Consider the following 22,739-nt stretch of genomic DNA (forward strand, 5'->3'; position numbering starts at 1 on the left):
CCTTCTGCTTCTCCCCCCAAGGATTTTTCTTTTGGGGGAACTTTGCATACCTTAAGGGAACATTTCTACTGGGAAAGTCAGGATTTCTCTGAATCTAAAAAGAGACTTGGGGATTTCCTTCTTCCTCCGCATAGGCCTTTGGCTATACCTCCTGTTCTGGACATTGTTGATGTTTTCTCAGAATCTAGTATGACTCCTGACTCTCTGCCTCCGGCTCTTTGTAAGCCAGACAGATATTACAGGGTTCCTGACTCCCATAAATTCCTTCTCAAAAATCCTATTGCTGATCCTGAAACCATTTCTCAGGGTCCCAAGGGCATTAAGGCCTCTACTGCCAAAAATCCTGCCCCTTCTGATAGAGACTCCAGGGCGCTGGATAGATGGGGTAAGCAGGTTTACACTTCTGCAACCTTGGCAATCAGAGCTTTAAACTGTCAATTTCATATGCTTAAATATCAACAGCATATCATGGGACTGCTTATACAGAAAATGATAATTTCTGACTGTGTGGAAAACAAAGATTTACAGGATTTATTGCATTCAGCTGAACAAGTTGGAAAACATACTTTGCAATGCAGTTTTGATTCTTTGAAGGCCTATTGCAGGGCTGCTGTAACTGGATCTGTGCTAAGAAGGCATGCTTGGCTCAAAGAGCAAAATCTGCCTGATCATGTTGAAGCAAATTTGTTGGATGCTCCTTTACAACAGGACCGTCTCTTTGGTAATAAGGCTGAAGAAGTTTTAAAAAAGATTGAAGATAAAGCTAAATCTATACAAATTGTGAAATATTTCTTACAGGTGCAACCTCCCAGATTTAGTAGGCACTGGCCTACTAAGAACTGGTCCTTTCCAGTCCCTTCCAGAGCCACTCAAGCCAAACCCAGACATTCCAAAGGCTCCAGGTTTCAGTCACAAGGGACTTTCAGAACAAAACAATGGGGTGCCTCCTCTTCCACATCTGGAAGCAAGACACCTCCCTATGGTAAGAAAGCACTTACCTTTTAGCCGCCCCTATGGGGGGGAAACTGGCTCTTCATGCAAAAAACTGGTAACTTATAACCCAGGACAAATGGGTTTTAAACATAGTATCCCAAGGATACAGATTTCATTTCCACATGTTGCCAATTCCAAACGGATAGCCAGACCTGCCCCGAAATTAGTGGGCAGAGGCCCAGAAACAAGTACTTTCCCTCATGAGCATGGGGGCTGTTCAACCAGTTCCAGAAGAGGAAAAGGGACAAGGTTTCTATTCAAGACTTTTCCTGGTTCCCAGAAAAGACAATTCATGGCGTCCAGTACTGGACTTATCTACTCTAAACACTTTTTCTGGACATTCCAAAATTCAAGATGCTAACTCTTCACCAGTTACTTCCTATGCTAGGCAAATATGCCTGGTTGGCAACTCTAGATTTAAAAGAGGCTTAACTGCATATCCCAATCAGGGAGTCTTGCAGAAGATACCTCCAATTCAAAGCAGGCTACTTGCATTACCAGTTCTCTGCACTGCCCTTTGGCTTTATCAGAAAACAAGGACACTCTTCTAAACCATCTGGCGTTTGTAAAAAGGGTTCTAACTTGTCTAGGGTACACCATAAACTAAAAGAAATCACAACTGGTACCCTCTCAAAAAATAACATTCCTGGGTGCAAGCTTGAATACAACTGCCCAGATGGCTTTCCTTACGCCAGAAAAGCAAATTCATTTGGTAACTTACTTCAAACAGATGGCCACAAAAACCCTGCTTTCTATAAGGCAAATAACTGCAAGCCTTAGGGTTCATGGCCTCTTGCATTCTTCTAATTCCATATGCAAGACTGCATATGAGGAAACTTCAGTGGTCCTTAAAAAGTCTGTGGAGCCAGCATTGTCAGTCTGGAAACAATGATTCCTATCATACCTTGCCTGCAACTAGAGTTCCTATGATGGACAGAGGCCTGCCACCAAAACGGAGGACTGCAATTCATGCCACCCCCTGCTGCCCAAACCCTAACTACAGACGCATCAGACTATGCTTGGGGGGGCTGTGTCTGGCAGGGAACTGCATTCAGGGCAAATGGAGCCCAAATCAAATGCACCTTCATATCAATCAAAAATAAATGCTAGCTGTACAGAATGCTCCGACAGCCTTCAAGGACTACCTTCCTCCAGGAGAATTAATGATAAAGACAGACAACACTACGGTTATGTGGTACATAAACAAGCAGGGGGGTACATACTCCTACCCCCTATGCAGACTAGCCATGACATTGTGGAACATGGCCTTGACCTGTCAAGTACAACTACAAGCTCAATTCCTGCCAGCAAAGCTGAGTACTCTGGCAGGCGAACTAAGCAGAAATCTCATGGACCCACACGAATGGAAACTGGAACCACGGATTTTCAACATGTTGACACATAAATGGGGGTGCCCAGGCATAGTTCTGGGGTGAGGCTAAGAGATTTATCAGTTGGACAAGTTTTGCACAAGGACTCCTCACAAAAAAGCCTGAAAAGTGGACACTATCCATCAGCTGGAAAAACCTATCAGTGTATGCCTTTCCTCCTCTGCCTCTGCTCTCCAAAGTTCTACTAAAAGTCAAACAGGACAAACCAAAGATGATTTTGATTGCTCCAGACTGGCCTCGCCAGCACTGGTACCCACTCCTGCGCAATGCGTCACACCTTCCACCGTGGCACCAGCCTCAGACACCTTACTTTTCTGTCTCAGCAGAACAACCAAATTCTGCACACTCAGCTACAAACTTTGAATCTTGCAGCGTGGCTCATCACCTAAATTCACCCTTAGCATCCCTCAGCGTAAACCTCTGATGGATGTCATTTTGGAGGCAAGAAGGCCTAGCACTAGAAAATCTTATGCTGACAAATGGAAAAGATTTTGTGCCTGGACTCAATCTCAAGGTATAAGCACAGCAGTGCCCAACATTCCTCAGATTTTACAATACTTAACTGAGATGCTTCACAACGGCATGTCTTTTTCATCCATAAAAATCCATGCCTCAGCCATTTCAGCTCATTACAACACAGAACCTCCCCTCTTCTCTCATCCTTTGCTTAAACAGTATTTCAGAGGGGCCAAAAACTTAAGACCACCCAGGAGAGCCCCAACCCCTGTTTGGGACCTCAATTTTGTATTGTAAAAGCTCACTCTTCCTCCTTTCGAGCCAGCTGCAACTGCAGATTTAAAATTTCTCTCCTGGAAAACAGCTTTCCTTTTAGCAGTCACCTCAGCTAGAAGGATTTCAGAAGTACAGGCTCTTATGGCCGTGGAGCCTTTCATCATTTTTCATGCGGACAGGGTATCTCTCTGAACCAATCCATCCTTCATGCCTAAGGGTGATATCCAGTGTGGCTCTCAATCAGACCATACATTGCCTACCTTCTTTCCCAGTCCACAGAACAAATAGGAGTGGATCCTGCATCCATTGGATGTACAAAGACAACTTAGATTTTACTTAAGCAGAACAAAATCTCAAAGAAAATATGAACAACTGCTGGTTGCATTTGCTGCAGGGGCAGAGGGGAAGGCTATTTCAAAGCAAATCATTTCCAAATGGATAAGCCATTGTATTTGTTTCTGCTATATGCACCATGGAAAAACTATCCCCCAAGGGATCAGAACCCATTCCACCAGGGTTGCATCTACTTTTGCAGTTTTTCTCAGAGATGTTCCTACCAGGGACATTCTAGAAGCTGCTACCTGGAGCTCAGTTCATACATTCACCAAGCATTACCATTTACCAGTTTTCTCTAAATCAAGAGTGGGTTTTGCCACTGCTGTCCTGCAGGGTCTTATAGCTGGTCTTAATGCTGTTTAATTCCATCCACCCAACCATTGCTTTGGGAATCTACCCAAATGTAATGACTGCAACAGTGAAACATGAAGAGCATAGTACAGTTGTGTACACTTACCATATATGTAGATGTTCGAGTGTATTCACTGTTGCACTCCTGGCTACCCTCCCTCCAGCCCCCTATTTTTCTTTGGCTTTACTTCTACTTTCTTTCACTGTGCTTAAAAGCCCTTTTTACTTGCTCCCCATTTGGGGGCACCTGACATCTGTGGCAAGAAAAACTGATGTAATGGCATCGGCTGCATCTTTTATACCCCTGACGACCTGACGTCATGGAAGAAGGGACCGCAACCGACACAGGACCCAAGACTTTGTTAATCAGGCCAGCTGAGGGCAACCTGCCAGCAGATTACCCAAATGTAATGACTGCAACAGTGAGTACACTCTAACATCTACATTTATGGTAAGTGTAGACAACTGTACTATATCTGGTAAGGATGCCAGGCAAGAAGAACTTGCTCTGTTGACAGACCTACATCAGTGATGTATAGGCTAGATTGTATTTTGACAGCTGAGGTTTTCACAGTTTTTTTAAAAGCTTTCAGCTGAATGGCTGGCCCCTCCTCACACTCCTTTACAAATAAACTGTTTGAAAGACTCCCTCACTTTAAAGAAATAGTAAGCAGCAGCATACAGTGTTCATGAAATTCATTAAGACCTTTGTCCAGTAATCTTCACAGTGGGTAAGCATGGTGCTTCGTCATCTCCTTCAATAGGCATTTTCTCCTACACATATCATTTTGGGGCATACAGTTGTTATGCTGTTCAATTTCTCATGAAATTACATGTGTTTAATTGAAGCTTTCACTGTGTTGCTCATCTTTATAAATCTAGGTATAATAGCATATTGCAAAAGTGCATGTCAAAGTGGTAAACAACATGCTTAATTTGACTCTGCTGGTTTCCATCTCTTCTGTCTTGTGTTCAATGAATATTTGCATGTCACAAGAAGGCCAAGTATTTTATCCAATGAGTGGAGCTCTTTGGGTACTTTATGTGAGATTGCATACACTGTCATCTATTCATTATGTACCACCATTGTTTAGTAAACAGTAAGTGTCTGTCCTAAGTAGTTTGTATTGGGTGACCGAACTTTGGTAGAAGTCTACTTTTGTTGTACCGCCTTCAATATCCTTTGTGCCATCAGGTTTGTTGTATATTGACTTTAAGAAGTTTAGTGAGCAGTGGGTTGTTGTTTAGTTAAAGGGCTCATTAATCTACGAGTGTTTCCAGAGCAGGCATGCAACTTCATAAAACGGAGTATTAAAAGGTGTTTATATTTTACTTTCACTGAAGGTATTTAGTCGCAGTACATCTGAAAAACATTTGGCTGTACATAAGTGTGACACATGGTTTTCCTCTGGCAAACTTGTTTCTTCCTGGATGTGAGGGAAATACAGTCGCTTCTGAAGAAAACAGGGGGTACTTTATAGTCTGTTAACCGCTATAGTATTCAACAGATATATTCATACTTTTGTTGTCTTAAACGGTTTACTGTGGTGAGTAAGCCTACAAGCTACACAGCTGCTTAGATGACTTTCTGTTGTAGCATTCTCCTCCTGTTGCATCCTGTCCTGCTAAGCTCCCTGGAGATAACTGGGGTGTTTTGTATAACTCCACCAGAATTGTTGTACGTAACAGAGCTTGGGAAAGACTTGCACATGAGCATACACACATCTGTTTGTACTGGCAAAAGTCTAAATGTTCTGCCCAACTAATATCAGCTAGCACTTTACAGCTGCCCCTTCCTTGCTTTTCCCTCTTCATTTTCCATCTGTTCCACACTCTTTGAAGGATTACATGCATGTGTACTGTCCTCTGCTTTGGTAGTCCATGTGACCTGATCACCACTCCTGTTTTCAAGCAGTATTTTATATGCCGACCGAAGTTGGTTCTCTCTCCTGCTCCCCCTGTCTAGTTGCTTTTAGTTTCATTTTGTCAGCCCATATTACATATCTTCTCTTACTTATCTTTTGTTAGTCTTATTAGATTTCCTTTTGATTGCTTTGTGAGCCAATGTCATGTTTCCCTTTTTTTTCCAGTGAGGAGAGTCCCAAGTCTTCCAGCTTTTCTTCAGTCTTGATCATCTTTCCTCATTTACCATGTTGTGTTTCCTTTCTGTCATTACAGTATTTAATTGCATTTTTGAACACTCTCTAAAAAGCCAGGAATCTGCAACGTGTAAGAACAATGTCCTCATCTCTGGTATCTATCCTCTTAAGGAGAGGACAAACATTGTTTTAACTATGCCCCTTCATTTTTCACTCTGTGATTGATGGCTGCTCTGTGCTATTGTAGTCCCTTCTGGATCTCTCCTTCTTTGACACTTTTAGCCCTCCCTCTTGCTTGTGCACTCTCTCTCTCTCTGTAGGGTATTAAATCCTAAGTGAAGCAAGTTGTCTGCACTAAACCTAGTCTGTCATCTGTTTACACAGTCTTGTAGCTCCTTACCTGACACTGGTTATCCTTCACCCTTTATTAACCTTGTTGTCATGCACAAGTAGCAAAACCTCTTCTGTTCTCATGATTTCTGCAGCACCAGGATGAAGTTTTGCAACATTCTTTTACATATCACTTTGTGACTGTGTTTCGTTTGTCACCACAATGTGATCTGTCTGTTGCCATTTCTTAACTTTCCTAGTCACTTTCTTCTCAAACCGCAGTCTTTCAGCTTGCTTATAATTCATGTGAATGGGACAAATTAAAGTTTCTTTGCTGATGGCTGCATAGATAATTGACCAGGTGCCATTTGCCACTGCCATTTTATATAACCCCACCATAAAACTCTATACTGGACTAGATGGACCTTGTAGCTGTAAATCTGTTCTGATTTGTACCTTGTAGTTGTCTCCTTTCCAGGAATCTCAGCAGCCTTACTCTCAGTAATTTTCGCTGGGTGAGAGGATTGTCCTTGAGCTTTCCTCCTCACAGAGGTGGGCTTCCTGCTAAAGAAATCGGTATTTTAAGACAGCGTTGTCTCCGTAGTGCAGATGCCATTGCTGACATTATTCTAGGTGAACCATGAACTCCCCAGAGCCTGAGAAAATGCACATAGAGGATACTGTTGTGCTGTTGCAGTTGGACAGGAATAACTTGCGGGTAACACCCTGGAACTCAAGGTAAGTTGCCAGGATGCATGTTGTAGATGTGACCAGCATTGTCTTTTTATTGACCCTTCTGACTTCTACCAGCAGCAGAGTGAAACTTGGTTATGGGAAATCAAATATGGATGAAATTCTGGTCAGGTTAACAAGGGACTGGAACAAAATGTAGGTTAATAAAAACCTTTTATGCAGGGTCATACTGAGGTTGAATTTTATCCTCTTAGAGGAGGAGGAGGAAACCGCTAAACAAGCAGAGGGCCACTTTTGGACTTGTCTGGATTACCTGACCGTCAGTCTAAAGATTGGCTGTCAACCTCGGTGTTGTGAGCACTTTTTTTGAGCAGTGTCAGTCAGGGGGAGTGGTGGTGATTAGGGGCGGAAGAGTGGGATACATCACAGGCAGCTAAAAGGCCTTTGGTTCACTCTGCCAAATTAATTGATATGGTGGCATGTATGAACAAATATCCCCTGGAGTAGTGAGAGTCATAGCTGCATATCTGGTCTGGGTGCAGGAATCCCAGAAAGACTGCAGGCTATAAAGAGGAATGAGAAGAGGCAGGGGCAAGCTAGGTCAGTCCTTGGTAAAGAACCTTTTTCTTTAGCAACAAATAATAAGTACGTAGCAGTAAATACGTAGCGTTATGGTTGTTTGAAAGGATTACAGATAGGAGACCATTCTTTTCCTTTTGCATCTACTTTGGAGTCCTCAGTGTACCAAGCATAAGCTTTCATATATCAGATGACATTGCTATGAGAAAGTGTTTCTTATCCATGTCTTCAGAGCGTGCTTCAGATAACTTGTTGCACCTGTTGACTGAGGCAGTGTGCTGGATCTGCCATTAACCAGTGGGTGAAGAGTTGATACTGCCTGATCCTCTGATTTATGCCATCGTTTGTATTGCATTGAAGGGAACCTGAGGATCACCTTCTATGATGACTTATTCAGTAGACCTCAGGTTCATTAACATTTGATGGCAGCTGTGCTTTTCACCCTTCTGGAACCTATTTGGTACTACATGGGGTGTATAAATATTTTTTAAGAAAATACAGAGATGCTGATTGAAGAAGATTTATGAGCTTTTAAGTGTGTCCTCGCACCCTCTTCATCTGTGTCTTAATACTTGTTCTTTCCTGTCTTTTCTTTGCCTGAATCAGGTTTTCCCTGGCTGATAACTTAGTTTCCAGTATGGTCATAAATTAACAGCTTCTTTTCAGCTGCTACAGATCTCTTTTTACTCCATCTTTTATCTTTAGAGGGCAAGTGGGATGGGTGAAATAGTGTGGTGTGTCAAGTAATTAACCCCATCTCTTGTAATATGTGGTTCACAGATTTTTGTGTGTGTGTGCTTGTACTTCAGTCTCTTGCACCAAACGTGAACCGCTGAAGCTGTGCTGCTGATTGTGGTAATTGTGTTGCTTCCTGCAGTACTTCACTAGTCTTTCTAGTGTTGGATATAGTAAAAGCACAGGTTTGGTATTTCTGGAGTCCATTACTTGCAGTCTGATGTTCCCAGTCTTTATTCTGTCCTCACATATGGGTTCAGATCTGATCCATCGGATCTGACTTGGCCAATGCTACAGCTCACAACCACCGGATCTGTCTAGCTTCTCCCTTACCCACAGTGCCCCCTCCCAAATACCTTCGATCTCGTTTGCCACTTCTAGCTAATGGACGTGGTCTGCCAGTTTCTCTCAAGCAGTTAGATAAATACAGTTTATTTTTTCTTAAAACTCTTCCATTGCAGTTCTTTCTCTGTAGTTATACATTATTCCCTTTTAAACCTTACTGTTTTACAGTTCGTACTGTCAAACATTTCATTTTTCTCTTTTTTTCCCTTGCCCTTATGACTTAATTGTATTTTCGACATACCATTGTTGGTATCCCTTTGCTTCCCTTTCTTGGCTGTTGAACGTAAGTAAACTAAAAGATTACAACCCTTTTCTTCACTCTCCCTCTTCTTAATGACCTGGTCATAGTGCTGGTTGCCATTGCTGGTATTCCTTCTCCTTCCTTTAGTCTGGGTTAAAAAAAAAAAAAAAGTTACTATTTTCTTATTCTTACCTTAAATCTTTGTTTCTTTAGTCGTCGTAGAAACAATGAGTGACAAACTTGCCGGATTCAAACAATGTTCCATATGTGGACATGTTACCTGTCCCAGATGTGCAGTCCCTTTGCGTGTAATGCCTAGGCCCATTACACCCACAGGAGGATTGCTCGATTTGTCATGGATTCAATCCATGAGCATTAACAGAATGGAAAAACAAACTAATATTAAAAGGTCTCCTTCCTTCCTTTGGAGAAGCCATATCCCAGTCTCCAAAATCAAAGCCCTCTGCATTGTCAAAATCCTCCTCCGAGTCCTCAAGAAAACGGACTGCTAAACTTCCGGTCCTAACTGCAGATTAGAAAGACAACTCTCGGATCCACAGCGCTGACGGAGACTTCCCACTCGTATCCTACCCATTCCATGATACCCCAGCGTCTGCAGCCTCAACTACTCTCTCTTTGGAGACGCCCTATACTAAAACCTTGCGTTTCCTCTCAGGGAATTCTGATTTTCTCTTCCAAGACTTCCTCAAATCATCCCAGTGAGGAAGTACCCAGGAAAAGGACTCCCCAGAGGAGTCCGGCACCGAAGACTGATTTCACTGAAGGCAAAGGGTCCCCAAGGTCACCCCCCCCCCCGAAGATGTTCCCTTTGGGGGATGTACTAGAAATCCAGAAACCGAAAGGTGGCTGCTCATCCTCCAACCGTACACCGGAAGAATCCTTTCTCTAGAGGCTTTCAGTACAGGATCCTCTACTTCCTGGGTGACTCTGCCCACTGACCAGCTCGTAGACTTTATCTTTAAGCGGGAATTTAAGGAGCCTGAACCCATAGAACCAGTGCTTCAGAGAGCAGACAGAATAATGGCACCACCTGCGGACAGACTGTTTTGGGGACAGACTGTTTTGGGGAAAAGGGGTTCCATTTGATGCCATGGTCATTGCGGTGGCCACAAAGAAGGAGCTAGCCAAAGAGTTCAACTGTTCATCTCCCCAACGGGGAAGCATGTCTTTGCTTCAGCAATTTTTGGATTACGATCGCTGAACTGTCTGGCACATTTTGAGAGACTTCAGAGAGATTTGACCAAAGAGTTATGAAATACTTTGTCAGGAACTGTATCTGCAGAAGTTAAGGATTCCATAACTTCTCAGTTGGCAACCCCACAGGCTATTTCCAATAGCTCCATGAGGATAATTTTCAGCATTGCGGAAGGGACTTCTAGAGAGACTGGCTTGGGCATTTCCATGAAGAGGCATGCCTGGAAATGCTTGTGACTTTGCGGAGCCATTTCAGTCCAATTTCATCAATGCACCCTTTGACGGAACTACCCTTTTGGCCCTAAAATGAAAGAAACACTCTCCAGATGTGAGAAAGATGGTAAGACCTTGTCTGTCATGGGCATAAGTTTTCCAGCCTTCCAGAGATCCTACTCCAGGAATCAATGGAGTGGCTAAAAAATGTGGTTCAACAAATCCCAAGGTTCATTCCATGACTTATGTGGAGATAGTGCTTCCCGAAGCAGAAGGGGGAAATGCCAGTGGATGTTCTCTCCCTTGTGCAGAGGTGGCCTGCAACACCTGGGTTCACGAGAATCTTTTTTCAATAATTCCTACCAACGCTCCTGAATGGAGGCTCGACTGTCCACCTCTGGAGACAGTCGGGGAAGATTTTCCCTGAAACAGAGCCTGGCTAGAATTAACTAAAGATACTTGGGTGCAGAGGATTGTATCCGGAGGTTATGTAATATACCATTTTCCTTGCCATCCCCAGGTCCTAGGAAAATCCCTAATGATCTCCCCAGTCAGAGGGATCAAGCATTGATTCAGATTCAAAAGCTGCTAGAAAAAAGTCATCCAAGAGGTCCTGCCAGGCCAGATAGGATCCAAAACTTACTCGAGGTTCTTTTTAGTGCCAAAAAAGACAGGAGACTGGAGACCAATCTTGCATCTCACAAATCTAAAGAAGTCTGTGCATCAAATCCAAGTTCTGGATGGTCACGGTTCAGTCCATTCTCCCATTTCCGGGTAAGGACAACTGGATGTGCTCATTAAATCTCTGGGTCACCTACTGTCACATACAAATGAACAAGTGCTCCAGGAACTACCTATGCTTCCGGCCAGGAGGCAGTCACAAAAATATATCAAGTCCACAGGTAGCAAGGAAAACAGCACGAACCAAAAATATGTAAAATAATATTTAATCCAATACTTAGCACTTTTGTCCAAGAAAGTAGCAGACTTCTTCAGAGTATAAAAACACATACACAGGTTTTTATAAGCCCATTAATTAATTGTGACTTCACACACCCTCCAAAAAGCACAGCAAAGCACATTAGACAATTTCCACTGCATCACTTTTTATTTTTTGGTTTAGATTATATTTTAAAAGATCCTGGAGGAGGGCCTTGGGGAGATATTTTGGAGCAAAGAGAGTTACTATGGCAATTAAAGCTAAATGATACCCCCCCCCCCTTGTGCTCGACAAACACCTTTTTATTGGAAGTGTCCTAAAACTTAAGTATTACTAAATCCTGAATGCTCAGAATCTCTAAGACCGGAATCCTGAGACGAGAATCTCGAATGCCGGTAATACCGAACGTTCACAATCCCGAATCTCGTAGTACCGACTGCCCGAAATACTAAAAATCAGTACCTTTCCAACACCACCATAGAAACCTTATGAAATACTGTTGCTGCAAATGAAATTATGTATCCCACACACCAAAACGTGTAAAGTGAACCATAAAGACACACCAGACTTGCGGTTTTCACTATATGTAACACCAGCAGTAGCAAGCACATAAATCCGGCATTTCACAGCATGTAAACAGAGAACTTGAGACATCCGGAAGTAGGCATCACATGACTCTGCCCCATGTTTAATAAACACAGTTTCTACTGGGGCAAACGTAATCCCATTCATAAGTGAATATCCCTAATTTGAAAAACCCATTCACGTTGCAAGTGCTCATTAAATCATCTTAAACACCCTGTGACTCCTGTAAGTGATTTTCAGCAACCACGCTATTGCATGGACGAATCCCATGCCAGTATACTCCTTTTGATTGTCTAGGACCAACTGAAAATGATTGTCTGTCAATAAGTTTACAGTGCTTGGGAGTTGAAGTATACCCAGCGGCCAGTCTCTCACGCAGTCCATCCACACAGTTCTGCTTCCTGGCCAAAGCTGTCAGCTAATTAAAGGTGTAGTACTCCTTTTATAGCAGGGAGCTGTCAGAGGTATTTCCTATGGATTATGCTTTGTGGATGTGTGAAATAAGTGATGGTATACTCTTTTTATATCAGTTGACTGTTAGATTATTTCCTGTGTGTTTTGCTTTGTGGATGTCTTAAATCGAGATTATGAGCTTCGGGAATGTGTATTTTCGGTATTGCCGGTGTTCGAGATTCCGGTCTTCGAGATGTGTACTTTTTATTTCATTCTTTGAGGGCTTTTAATCATGCGCAAGAATGTTCTTTGTACTTTAAATTGGAGGGTGCATGAAGTCACATGATTAATTAATGGGCTTATAAAAACCTGTGTATGTGTTTTTATACTCTGAAGAAGTCTGCTACTTTCTTAGACGAAAGCGCTAAGTATTGGATTAAATATTTTTTATACATTTTTGGTTCTTGCTGTTTTCCTTACTACCTGTGGATTTGATATATTTTTAATAGTTTGTTGTTGGTTCCTAGTTTTTTCGGCAGTCGTTACCAGTTCAGAGTACTGCCCTTTGGACTCACCACAGCCCCCAGGGTGTTCAAATGCATGACAGTAGTAGCAGCACAGCTCAGACTGCAGGGATTACGGGTGTTTCCCTGCCTGGATGATTGGCTCATTACCACTCCAACCAGGCATCAACTTGTACAGTCAAGAGATCAGGTTCTCCACAACTGTGTTCTCCTAGGAATAAGCATAAACTACAACAAATAACTTCAGCCAACTCTGACATTGGAATTTATTGGAGCACTGCTCAACACTAAGCTGGCCATTGCTTCCCATGCACCACATCAAGTTCTAACTACAAGGTCACAAGTCAAGAAAGTTGTAGACAATACATCTGTCTCAGCCTGCACAGTCCTCTGAACTCTAGACATCATTGCTGCAGCGATGACCTTGGTTCCATTGGCCAGATTTTACAGGAGGATCCTACAGTGGATGTTGGCCACTCAATGGTCGGTCTTCCATCATTTAATGTCATACCAAATAAAAATTGCCAACACTTGCAAAAAAGATCTCTGTTAGTGGATTCAGTCCCGTCAACTGCTCCATGGCAGTCCATTCATTGCCAGACACTCCAAACCCATATTGACCACAGATGCTTCTTAGAGAGGGTGGGGAGGGGTATTATCTGAGGAAGACTGTCAAAGGCCCCCAAAGAGGCCAATTTTCATACAAGTGTCCTAGAGATGAGAGCTGTGCACTTAAGAGGTGCGAGCTTTTCAAGATGTTCTTCCCTCTGGGACAATTGCATTTCAGTTGGACAACATGTCAATAGTCTGGTACATTAACAAACAAGGGGGAACCAGATCTTACCCATTTTGTCGAGAAGCGCTCAGGGTTTGACAGTGGGCGATCTCTTCAGACCACTTTTATAGCAATGCACATTCCAGGAAGATCCAGCATGATTGCAGACAAGCTGAACAGGTGCATCCTACTTCCACACAAGTAGTCCCTTGGTGAAAATGTGGTTTCCATTGATGGGGCCAGCCATGTTGTGATCTTTTTGCCTCTCCCCTAAACAACAAGTGCAGCAAATACTTTGCCCTGTTTCCTCCACGGGGACAGTCACCGAGGGATGCACTACTTCACAATTGGCCTCCCGGTCTCCTTTATGCATTCCCACCAACCTCATTGATTCCAAACTTTGTATGGAAAGCTGCCAGGTCAAAGAGCACAGTGATCCTCATTGCCCCCTACTAGCTTCAACAAATTTGATTTCCCTTTCTATGGCCTCGTTGAGCCTAGATCCGACTCTGGACTTCATGTCTCACCCGATAGGCATGTGACACCCAGATATTCCAAACTTCAAGTTGACCGCATGGCTTCTCCAAATCCCTTAGCCAGACAGTCTATGCTCTCATCTCCTGTGCCTCTGTTTATCACATCTTAGATTTACCTTGCTAACCTTTTTCAGAACGATGCTAGTACCTCAGCCATTAGGGTAGAGTTGGCAACAATTTCAAATTACCATACAGGATCGAATGTCGCTCCCATTGCTTCTCACACATTGAGCAAGACCTTCTTGAAAGGGACACTCCTTCTAAAGACCCTACTCCTCCATGGGACCTGAACTTGATGATGCAGTCTCTAACACAACCTCCCTTTGAACCAGCAGCTACATGTGACCTTGAATGTCTTTCATGGAAAACTATTTTCTTGGTTGGCATCACTTCCGCAAGAAGAATCACTGAGATACAAGTGTTACCTTCTAAACCTCCATACTTGTTTTTCCATAAGGACAGCGTGACCTTGCATACCAAACTATCCTTTCCTCCAGAGGTGGTGTCAGAATCCAACATATAGTTCTAGCAATCTACCAGTATTTTTTCATAAGTTTAACAACAAAGGAGAATGCATTTTGTATTCACTGGATGTTCATAGGCAGTTGTATTTCTGTTTGCATAGAACAGAAAAAGTCATGAAAGCAGACAAACTGTTTTTTCTTTTTCTCTATCAAAGTGGTTAACAAATTGAATCTCCTTTGTGTATAATAAATTGGGCATTCCTCTCACACATCCTTTGAAAGCACACTCCACTAGATTGGTGGCTACTTCTGCAGTTTTTCAGTCTAGAAAGTCTGTGGATATTTGTGCAGCAGCAACTTGGGCTACTTCTTGAACCTTTATTACTCATTACAAATTGAATCTGATCTCCAGAGGTAGGGCATCATTTGCTTCTATGGTGCTTAGAAATATCCTTTCTTGAGTCCACCCTGGATTGAAGTAGCTAGGGACGCTGTCCCACTTGTGATAGAATGAAGATTGACAACATCAGATAAAGAAGTTATGTACTTACCATAACATTCCCTCTCTGTTGTAGGTTTTCGTTATCTCCTCACATCCCCTCCCATGGAAAACTATCTTCTTGGTTGGCATCACTTCCGCAAGAAGAATCACTGAGATACAAGTGTTACCTTCTAAACCTCCATACTTGTTTTTCCATAAGGACAGAGTGACCTTGCATACCAAACTATCCTTTCTTCCAGAGGTGGTGTCAGAGGATGTGTGAGAGGAATGCCCAATTTATTATACACAAAGGAGATGCAATTTGTTAACCACTTTGATAGAGAAAAAGAAAAAACTGTTTGTCTGCTTTCATGCCTTTTTCTGTTCTATTCCATGACTTCTGGAAGAGCAAGCCATTACATGGTCTCTGATTGGATACATTTATATGTTTACATGAGTTTGGATATGGCTTCCCATTTTTCTGTCTGTTATTTTACACCTTATAGCAGCAAACAAGAGCTGAGGTATTTGGTAGGGTGCGTTGTGGGTAAGGGAGAAGCTCAAGAGGTTTAATGGCTGCAAGCTGTAGCATTGACTGAGTCTGATCCGACAGATCGAATCCAAACCCATCTCTGAGGAGAGAATGAAGACTTGCAACACAGATGGAATGTTATGGTAAGTACATAACTTCTTTTCATCCATCCCTGCATCTTACAGGCATTCACCAGTACCTTTTCATGTTTGATAGCAGTGTTAAGTGATTACTAACAGCTGTTGTCTAGCTTAAGGTCAGATCACTTTAAATGCATGTTTTCCACTCCTCCCCTAACTAAATCGTATAACATTTCACCTTTTTACATTAAATCCTGGTTGTAGTCTTATCTTCACACATTACCTTCTACTCAGGTGTCTCTGGATGAAGTCCCTGCCTTTGACACATACATTAGAGCTGTCATTATCAGCATGTAGGTCGATCATGTCTTCCATCCCAACTGTGATGTCTGTCTAACACAAATACAGTAAGCAGTGACGCAAATATTCAATTATGATTCCATGGCTTAGTTTCTGGTGTCTGTCTAAGGAGATACAGTATCTGTCAGCCTGGGATGACATTATAGACGGACCTCAGTGCTTTGCCAGAAATGGTCTTCATCTGTCACCCCTGGGATTTTGGCTACTGGCCAAGGCTCTTGACACACCCATAGTGCTTTTTAGGCAGTGTCTCAAGGACAAAATTCCTGATGTAAAAACAACCTCAAGGTTGTGCTGCCAAACGCAATGAGGCTTAACATGAAACTGCACTCACTAGAAGTAGTCCTCACCTTGGAAGATAGACATTTCCACAGTCACGGAGACCTGGTTCAAGGCTGTGGAGAACACCCCAGCCATATCGGGTTACACCTCCTTCCACACGTTCAGGCCACAAACTGAAGGCATGAAAACTAAAGGAGGTGGTGTATCAGTATTCATTTAAGATGAATATACCTCCAGATTGGTTAGACAGCATGATTCTCTGTAGATACTCCAGGTGCAATTAACTGTTGGTAGGACACCTATTCAAGTCCTTGCCAGCTACAGGATCTCCTCCATGAATCAGGACACCCACTCTACGTATTTGGATCTTCTTGAGTCTGTCAGGGTACATCCGAACACCATAGTTTTGGGTGACTTTAACTACCCATCCATTGACTGGGTAAATTACTTTTGCACAAAACTCACTTGCTCAAAGGTTCCTCAACTTCATTAACTCCAGTGCCTTAGACCCGGTGGTTGACAACCCCACAATGAGTGCCTACATCCTGGATTTGCTTTCCAATATGGGGGACCACTGTAGTACCCCCACTGTGAAGTCTTGACCACAAGTCAGTCTCATTCGAAATAACTGTCACACCTGACCCCCCCCCCCCAGTAGCAACTAAACTAAAAACTTCTCCAAAGCATATTATAACCTCTTATGGAATGGTATGAATAGCTTCACTGCACCTTCCCCCTCAGATGGAACTGACAACTATGCCAAGTTGTACACAAATGTTTTATACAAACACCCGTATAACTGCATTGACTCAGCTATACTTGATGGGACCAAAACAAGCTATTAAGGAAGAGCAAACCTGCTTGGTGGACAACTGCCATTAACAGGCTTTACAATAAGAGGAAGAAATTGCTGTCTAAGAGGGAGTGAGCCGTAAATTGCACACACTCCCTCCTCAGCTTAAACAAGAGTTCTTGTGAAGTACTAAGACAACCGTAAGGCGTTCTTTAGTTGCATCCGTAACCTAAAAGGAAAGGCCCAGATTTGTGCTGAACTGTTAGTTAATGATACCACATGTACTGAGCCTGTGGACATTGCTAACCTGTTAGCTGACAGGTTCTGTGAAAACTTCCTCCCCTGTCCCAGTCACGTACCCCATGACATCCCTAGCCCCCTGTCCTCTACCTCTCTAAAGTCAAAAACAAAGCATCTGTGGGACCTAATAACATCCCAGGCTGATTTCAACATGGGCTCAAACAAGAATTAGCAACACCGTCGGATACTGTCTTCAATCATAGTCTAAGCACCGGTGTCCCAGCTGAATGGAAAAAGGCTACAGTTATCCCCTTACACAAAGGTGGTGCTTCCACTGACCCCAGGAACTACAGACCTGTTAGCCTAACTAGGCCTATCTGCAAGGCCATAGAGGGGAATCATCATGGACCTTGTCAGCATAGATATAGGTAATCTCCAAACACTTGACCCTACTCAATTTGGATTTGTCAAAGGGTGATCATGCCTTTTAAATCTGGTGGACTTGTTTGAGTTTGTCACCAAGGCCCTTGACTAGGGGAAATCTGTGCATACAGCCTACCTAGACTTAGCCAAGGTTTTTGACACTATCCCCCACTCAGGCATCATTGACAGACTCACCCAGCTAGATATCGACCCTTATATTATTAGATGGATCACTAACTGGCTCACTAATAGAACCCATGTAGTCATAGTAGGGGAATCCACTTCCAACAACAGACCTGTAACCAGTGGTGTTCCACAGGGATCAGTCCTGGGACCTCTACTGTTTAGAATCTAATTTTTTTTTTTTTTTTTTTTGAAGTACAAGCTAAAACTAAAGCTCTGTGGCTGACCAAGTTAGCTGATGACTGCAAATTGGGAGTGGTCATATAATCTCCAAATGATGTTAACATCCTACTAGAGGGGCTTACACATACAAATGATTGGTGCCAGATTTATGGCCTGAACACATTTTGTTTTGATAGTTTTCATCCCTTTTGGTAAGAGCGATGTTCCTGCTAATTACCACATCAGTAACACCCTAAGTACTCAGTTGTGAGAGACCTGGGCACACTGGTTGATAGCAACCTACCCTTTGATCATCTTGTATCCACACCGGTAAGAAGGGCATTCTGTATTGCTCATCTCATAAGGGCAATGCCTCCAGAAAAAATGTTTACAACCTCCCTTTACTCTTCCCTCATCAGGCCAATAGTTGAGTACAATGCCTCTTTTGGTATGTACCTTTCCAAGCACCTGCTGCAATTGGATAGACCACAAAGGTTCATCACAAGAAAAATTCACGGTCTTCCACATCTGTCCTGTGAGGATCATCTGAAATCACGGTCACTTTTTATTCTGTTTCATACAGAGTAACTCCGAGGCAATCTCTGCCTTCCATATAAGGCAGTCTTTCACCCTGCTTTATTGGAAATGCTGCACATCTGTAAGTCAAATGGTACACAGGTTACTCGCTGTAAAGGCCTTAACCTGGTGTGTGACATCAATAGAACCTGCTGGAGGGACAGATTTGTCTCCCAGAGGTTACCACACCTTTGGAACAGAGTCCTGCTTCATGTCAAGCAGTGCATCTTATTGGCCCTCTTCAAATGCAGTCTGGATGATTGGATGTGTAACAGTAAATTCACCCCAAGGGTTCCACCTGTGTCTTCCTTGGACAGGGGTGAATGGGTACTGATCATGGAAATAAGGGTAAAACTTGACTAGGCCTGAAAGGGTCCCTAGGGTCATTAGCCTAGTAACCTCATGTGACCCTAAAGAACCATGTAAGCACTCAAGCCAAATATCAATGTACGCAGACTGGCCAAATAACCTAACCAGACAACTTGATTTGCTCATGGCCATTCTGCTTTACTCCATCTTTCCCTGTAGAATTCCACATTACGTCAAGACTTTGCTGTTTACCATATACTATGTATATATTGTACATTTATTTGTCTACATACTTTGTCTTCTGTATCTGTTGTTCATTGTAACTGCTGTTGCATTGTGTCCCAGGGTTACACTAAGAATGGTCAGTTGTGATCTGTGCTCTACAATGGTCAACAAATGCAAATAAATTAAGAAGTTAAGATAGATCTGTGGTATTTGAAAAATCTTTCACAAAGCCACTACCAGACTGTTTAATGGAGTTATAGACATTGAAAGTCATCTGCTGGTTAAAGCCTACCATGGCAACTACATCTAAGAGAGGTGCGCACACTATCTGACGTAACTTGAGCTTAAACCATGGTGAGACTAAAAACTTGCCTGCATCCAGACTGTCCAGCTGGATGGTGTAACAGGCTAAGATTAGCAAGGATCTTACTTGGACAAATGACACAAAAGCATATACAAACTCGGCCGTTTTTATATTAATAAAAAAGGGGAAAAAATGGATGGATTAGGTAATTCGTTGAAATGAGCTGTTGCACACAATGAACATTAAATGATGGATGATACCCTCAGAGATCTTTCCTGGTCAGTTTTTTCCTGTCTTTATGTATCCATTCAATTTTTTTAAAACATGACAGCAAGCTTCACCCCCCAGCTTAGGATGGCTGATCCTTCCCTTTATGAGATGTTCATCCTCCCGTAATATCTTAGCAAACTCAAAACCTTAACAGTGGACAAAACAGAAATGTCCAGTTGTGGAAATGTACAGCATGCATTTAAGAGCAAGTTTATGCCATTATGTACTACCTTGTTTGAATTTGTCCTAATGAAATATCTTTGTGCTGTCTCTGCAAAAGAGCAAATCTAGATTTAACCAATGAACTAAGGAACCCATTACTCTAGGTTTGCTGATCGCAGAGTTAATGAATTACCTCCAGCAAAATAGTTGTAGATCTGAAAATTAACAGTGTAGTAAACCCATACCAGCAAAATTCCTTCACTTGTGGATCCTGTCTCATGGGTGTAAAATTGGTAGCTGCAAATGTATATAAACTTAAATCACTTGATGGTACTTCACAACATTTTTGACAGTAGTAGTATGAATGCACTGGCAATGGTAGGGCCACTCCCCTTCATTTATATGAGGAAGGAGCTCATTAATTGAAAGATTATTCTGGAGAGTCATGCTGGAGAGTGTCTGCATCTGCTCTGGTCATTGCCGTTATTGAAGTCCTTAAAGGCTATACTTTAAGTCACTTCCTTATGTTCTCCTTTTACAGTGTCTTCCTCTTCTCAGCTATTGATCACACAGTTATTAGCAAGTTTGGATGAAGGACTTCAGCCTGGAGATCTTCAACCTGCAATAACTAAGAATCATTTCCACATGCAAAACATTGAGGAATGGATCCAAAAATGGTCAAGTAGAGAGATTTGTGTCACCATTAACACTGCATTTGGGCAGTGCAGATCTTTTCAGGGCGTTAGGTGGCTGTGGCAGTAGAAGAGCCTCAGGTGACAATAGTCCAGGTTAGCTTTTTGATGGCTCTTCAGTGTGTCCTCCTAAAAATTACATCAGACTCGTATAGGAGTGCAGAATGGGCCGCATGATGAAGAGTCTACTGGGTTTAAGTCTGTACCATGGGGTAAAGTCATAGCATTTATCTTTGTGACATGAGTGGTAGGGTAGGATTTGTACTACCCTTTTACAGTTGAGGAAATCACTTATGAGCATTTGAAACCAGATATGAAACACTGCATTTGACTTGCACATAGGCTTGTGAGGTTACAGAGCACCATACCAGTAAAGATGATACTAATGGGTGGCATGATAACATTTGTAAAAGTAGGTTATAGAGTGGGATTAGTGTGGGAAGGAGCAGAAACATTTTGTTGTAACTAGATCTATGTAGGGGGCTCTCAGTTCCAAGAATCTTTCACCTTTCTGCAGACTAGTGAAGCCTCTGACTTCCGACACCATGAATGTATGGAATCATGATTATTTATCGAACTTATTGAATGCTGTTTTTTCTGACAAAACAGTGAGGGAAAAAATCTGAAAGCCACTTTCAGTAAACACAAAACCTAAAGCTTTTCTTGCAGGAGATCTCCCTCACCCCTGACTTGTGTGATCATGGAGTTGGTGTATGTAACTGTGGTGAAAGGGCAACTGCACATGTTCAGTGAATAATGCTGTTGTCAGTCAGACATATTGCCACATGTGTATGTCTACACTTCTCTCTGCATTGATATGTTTGTGTCTGGTGTGTACGTATGCATATATATCTATACATACATGTATATGTAGTATGTATTTGTGTGTATGTATACATTTATGTGGTATAATTCGACGTGCCCGTATATATAAACTGCTAGTACAGTCATATGAATAACTGTTTAAATAAAACACAAGAAACCTAGGAAGAGTGTGCATAGAATAACAAGTTTTCTAGGCAGCAATTTAATGGTTTAAAAGTCTCAACTCCTCAAGTTTCTTGGTTTTCTAGAACAGCAATGTGTACTGTGATTTTTTTTTTCTTCTTTTGTGTTTTTCAAAGTATTATAACTTCATATCTTAGACTACTTCTTTCTTTCATTTTTTCTTTTTTTTAATGCATTTGTGAACTGTGAAATACTTGAATGGTGGTGGATTTTACTTGTCTAAAGGTCATTGTGCTAGCAGGAGCCTATCTTAGCTCCAGTTTTAATATACCTTTGCTTACATGTGGAGCCACTGTTTTGGGATTTACTGCATTCTCTTCCTAGTGCATGCTGCATTAGTTTTGAACTGTATGCTTCTCCAATTGACTTTGTCAAACTCCCTACTCCAGAAGTACAGTAGATGTAGGCTGTATAATGACTGTAGTGGTTCTGCATTAAGTGATGTAGTTGTATCAAAAATAATTTAAGGAGATGGCATTAATCATTTTATGTACGTCTCCCGTTTTCTTTTGTAGTGGTGTTCCCCCAGGATCTTTTGGAAAAGGGTCTTGAAGCCAATAACTTTGCAATGCTTGGTCTTGGCGACATTGTAATTCCAGGTAAGGCTGAAAAAGTTTCTCTGATTTGCAACAGTTTTGCATCTGTTATATATTTTTTTGTCTGAAACTCTTAACTTTGTCCCTTCTTAAAATTGTTCTGCTGTGTATTGGATGTATCAAATTTTCATAGATAGGGGGGAGAGGGGGGAAGGGGGAGCGAGGGAGAGACTGGGCAAGGGGGGAGAGAGGGAGACTGGGAGAGAGTGAGAGAGCGAGCGAGAAAGCGAGAGAGGGAGACTGGGAGAGTGAGTGAGAAAGCAAGAGCGGGAGATGGGGCGAGAGCAAGAAAGCAAGAGCAGGAGACTGGGAGAGACTGAGAAAATGGGAGATGGGGCAAGGGGGGAGGGAGTGGCGGGGTAAGGGGAAGGAGGAAGGGGGAGTGAGGGCGACAGGGGAGAGGGGAGAGCGAGGGAGAGACACGGCAAGGGGGAAGTGAGGGAGAGACTGGGCAAGTGGCGAGCGGAGGAGAGACTGGGCAGGGAGAGAGAGTGAGGGAGAGACTAGGCAAGAGGGGAGAGAGAGGGAGAAAGTGAGAGGAGGAGATGGGAAGAGAGAGAGAAAGCGACAGAGGGAGACTGCGAGAGAACG

The 22,739-nt window shown here is 42.6% G+C and overlaps 1 protein-coding gene across 1 annotated transcript in view; it reads left to right on the forward strand.

The window, feature by feature from the left end:
• HM13 (histocompatibility minor 13) overlaps positions 1-22,739 on the forward strand; it is a 669,462-nt gene that overhangs the window by 313,749 nt on the left and 332,974 nt on the right. The window contains exon 12 of the mRNA XM_044090321.1: positions 22,068-22,151. Coding sequence (XP_043946256.1) covers positions 22,068-22,151 — 84 coding nt within the window. The remainder of the gene's footprint in view (positions 1-22,067; positions 22,152-22,739) is intronic.

Source organism: Protopterus annectens, chromosome 12.part0 (assembly GCF_019279795.1).
Source record: "Protopterus annectens isolate FY-2018-M chromosome 12.part0, PAN1.0, whole genome shotgun sequence".
Taxonomy (NCBI): domain Eukaryota; kingdom Metazoa; phylum Chordata; order Ceratodontiformes; family Protopteridae; genus Protopterus; species Protopterus annectens.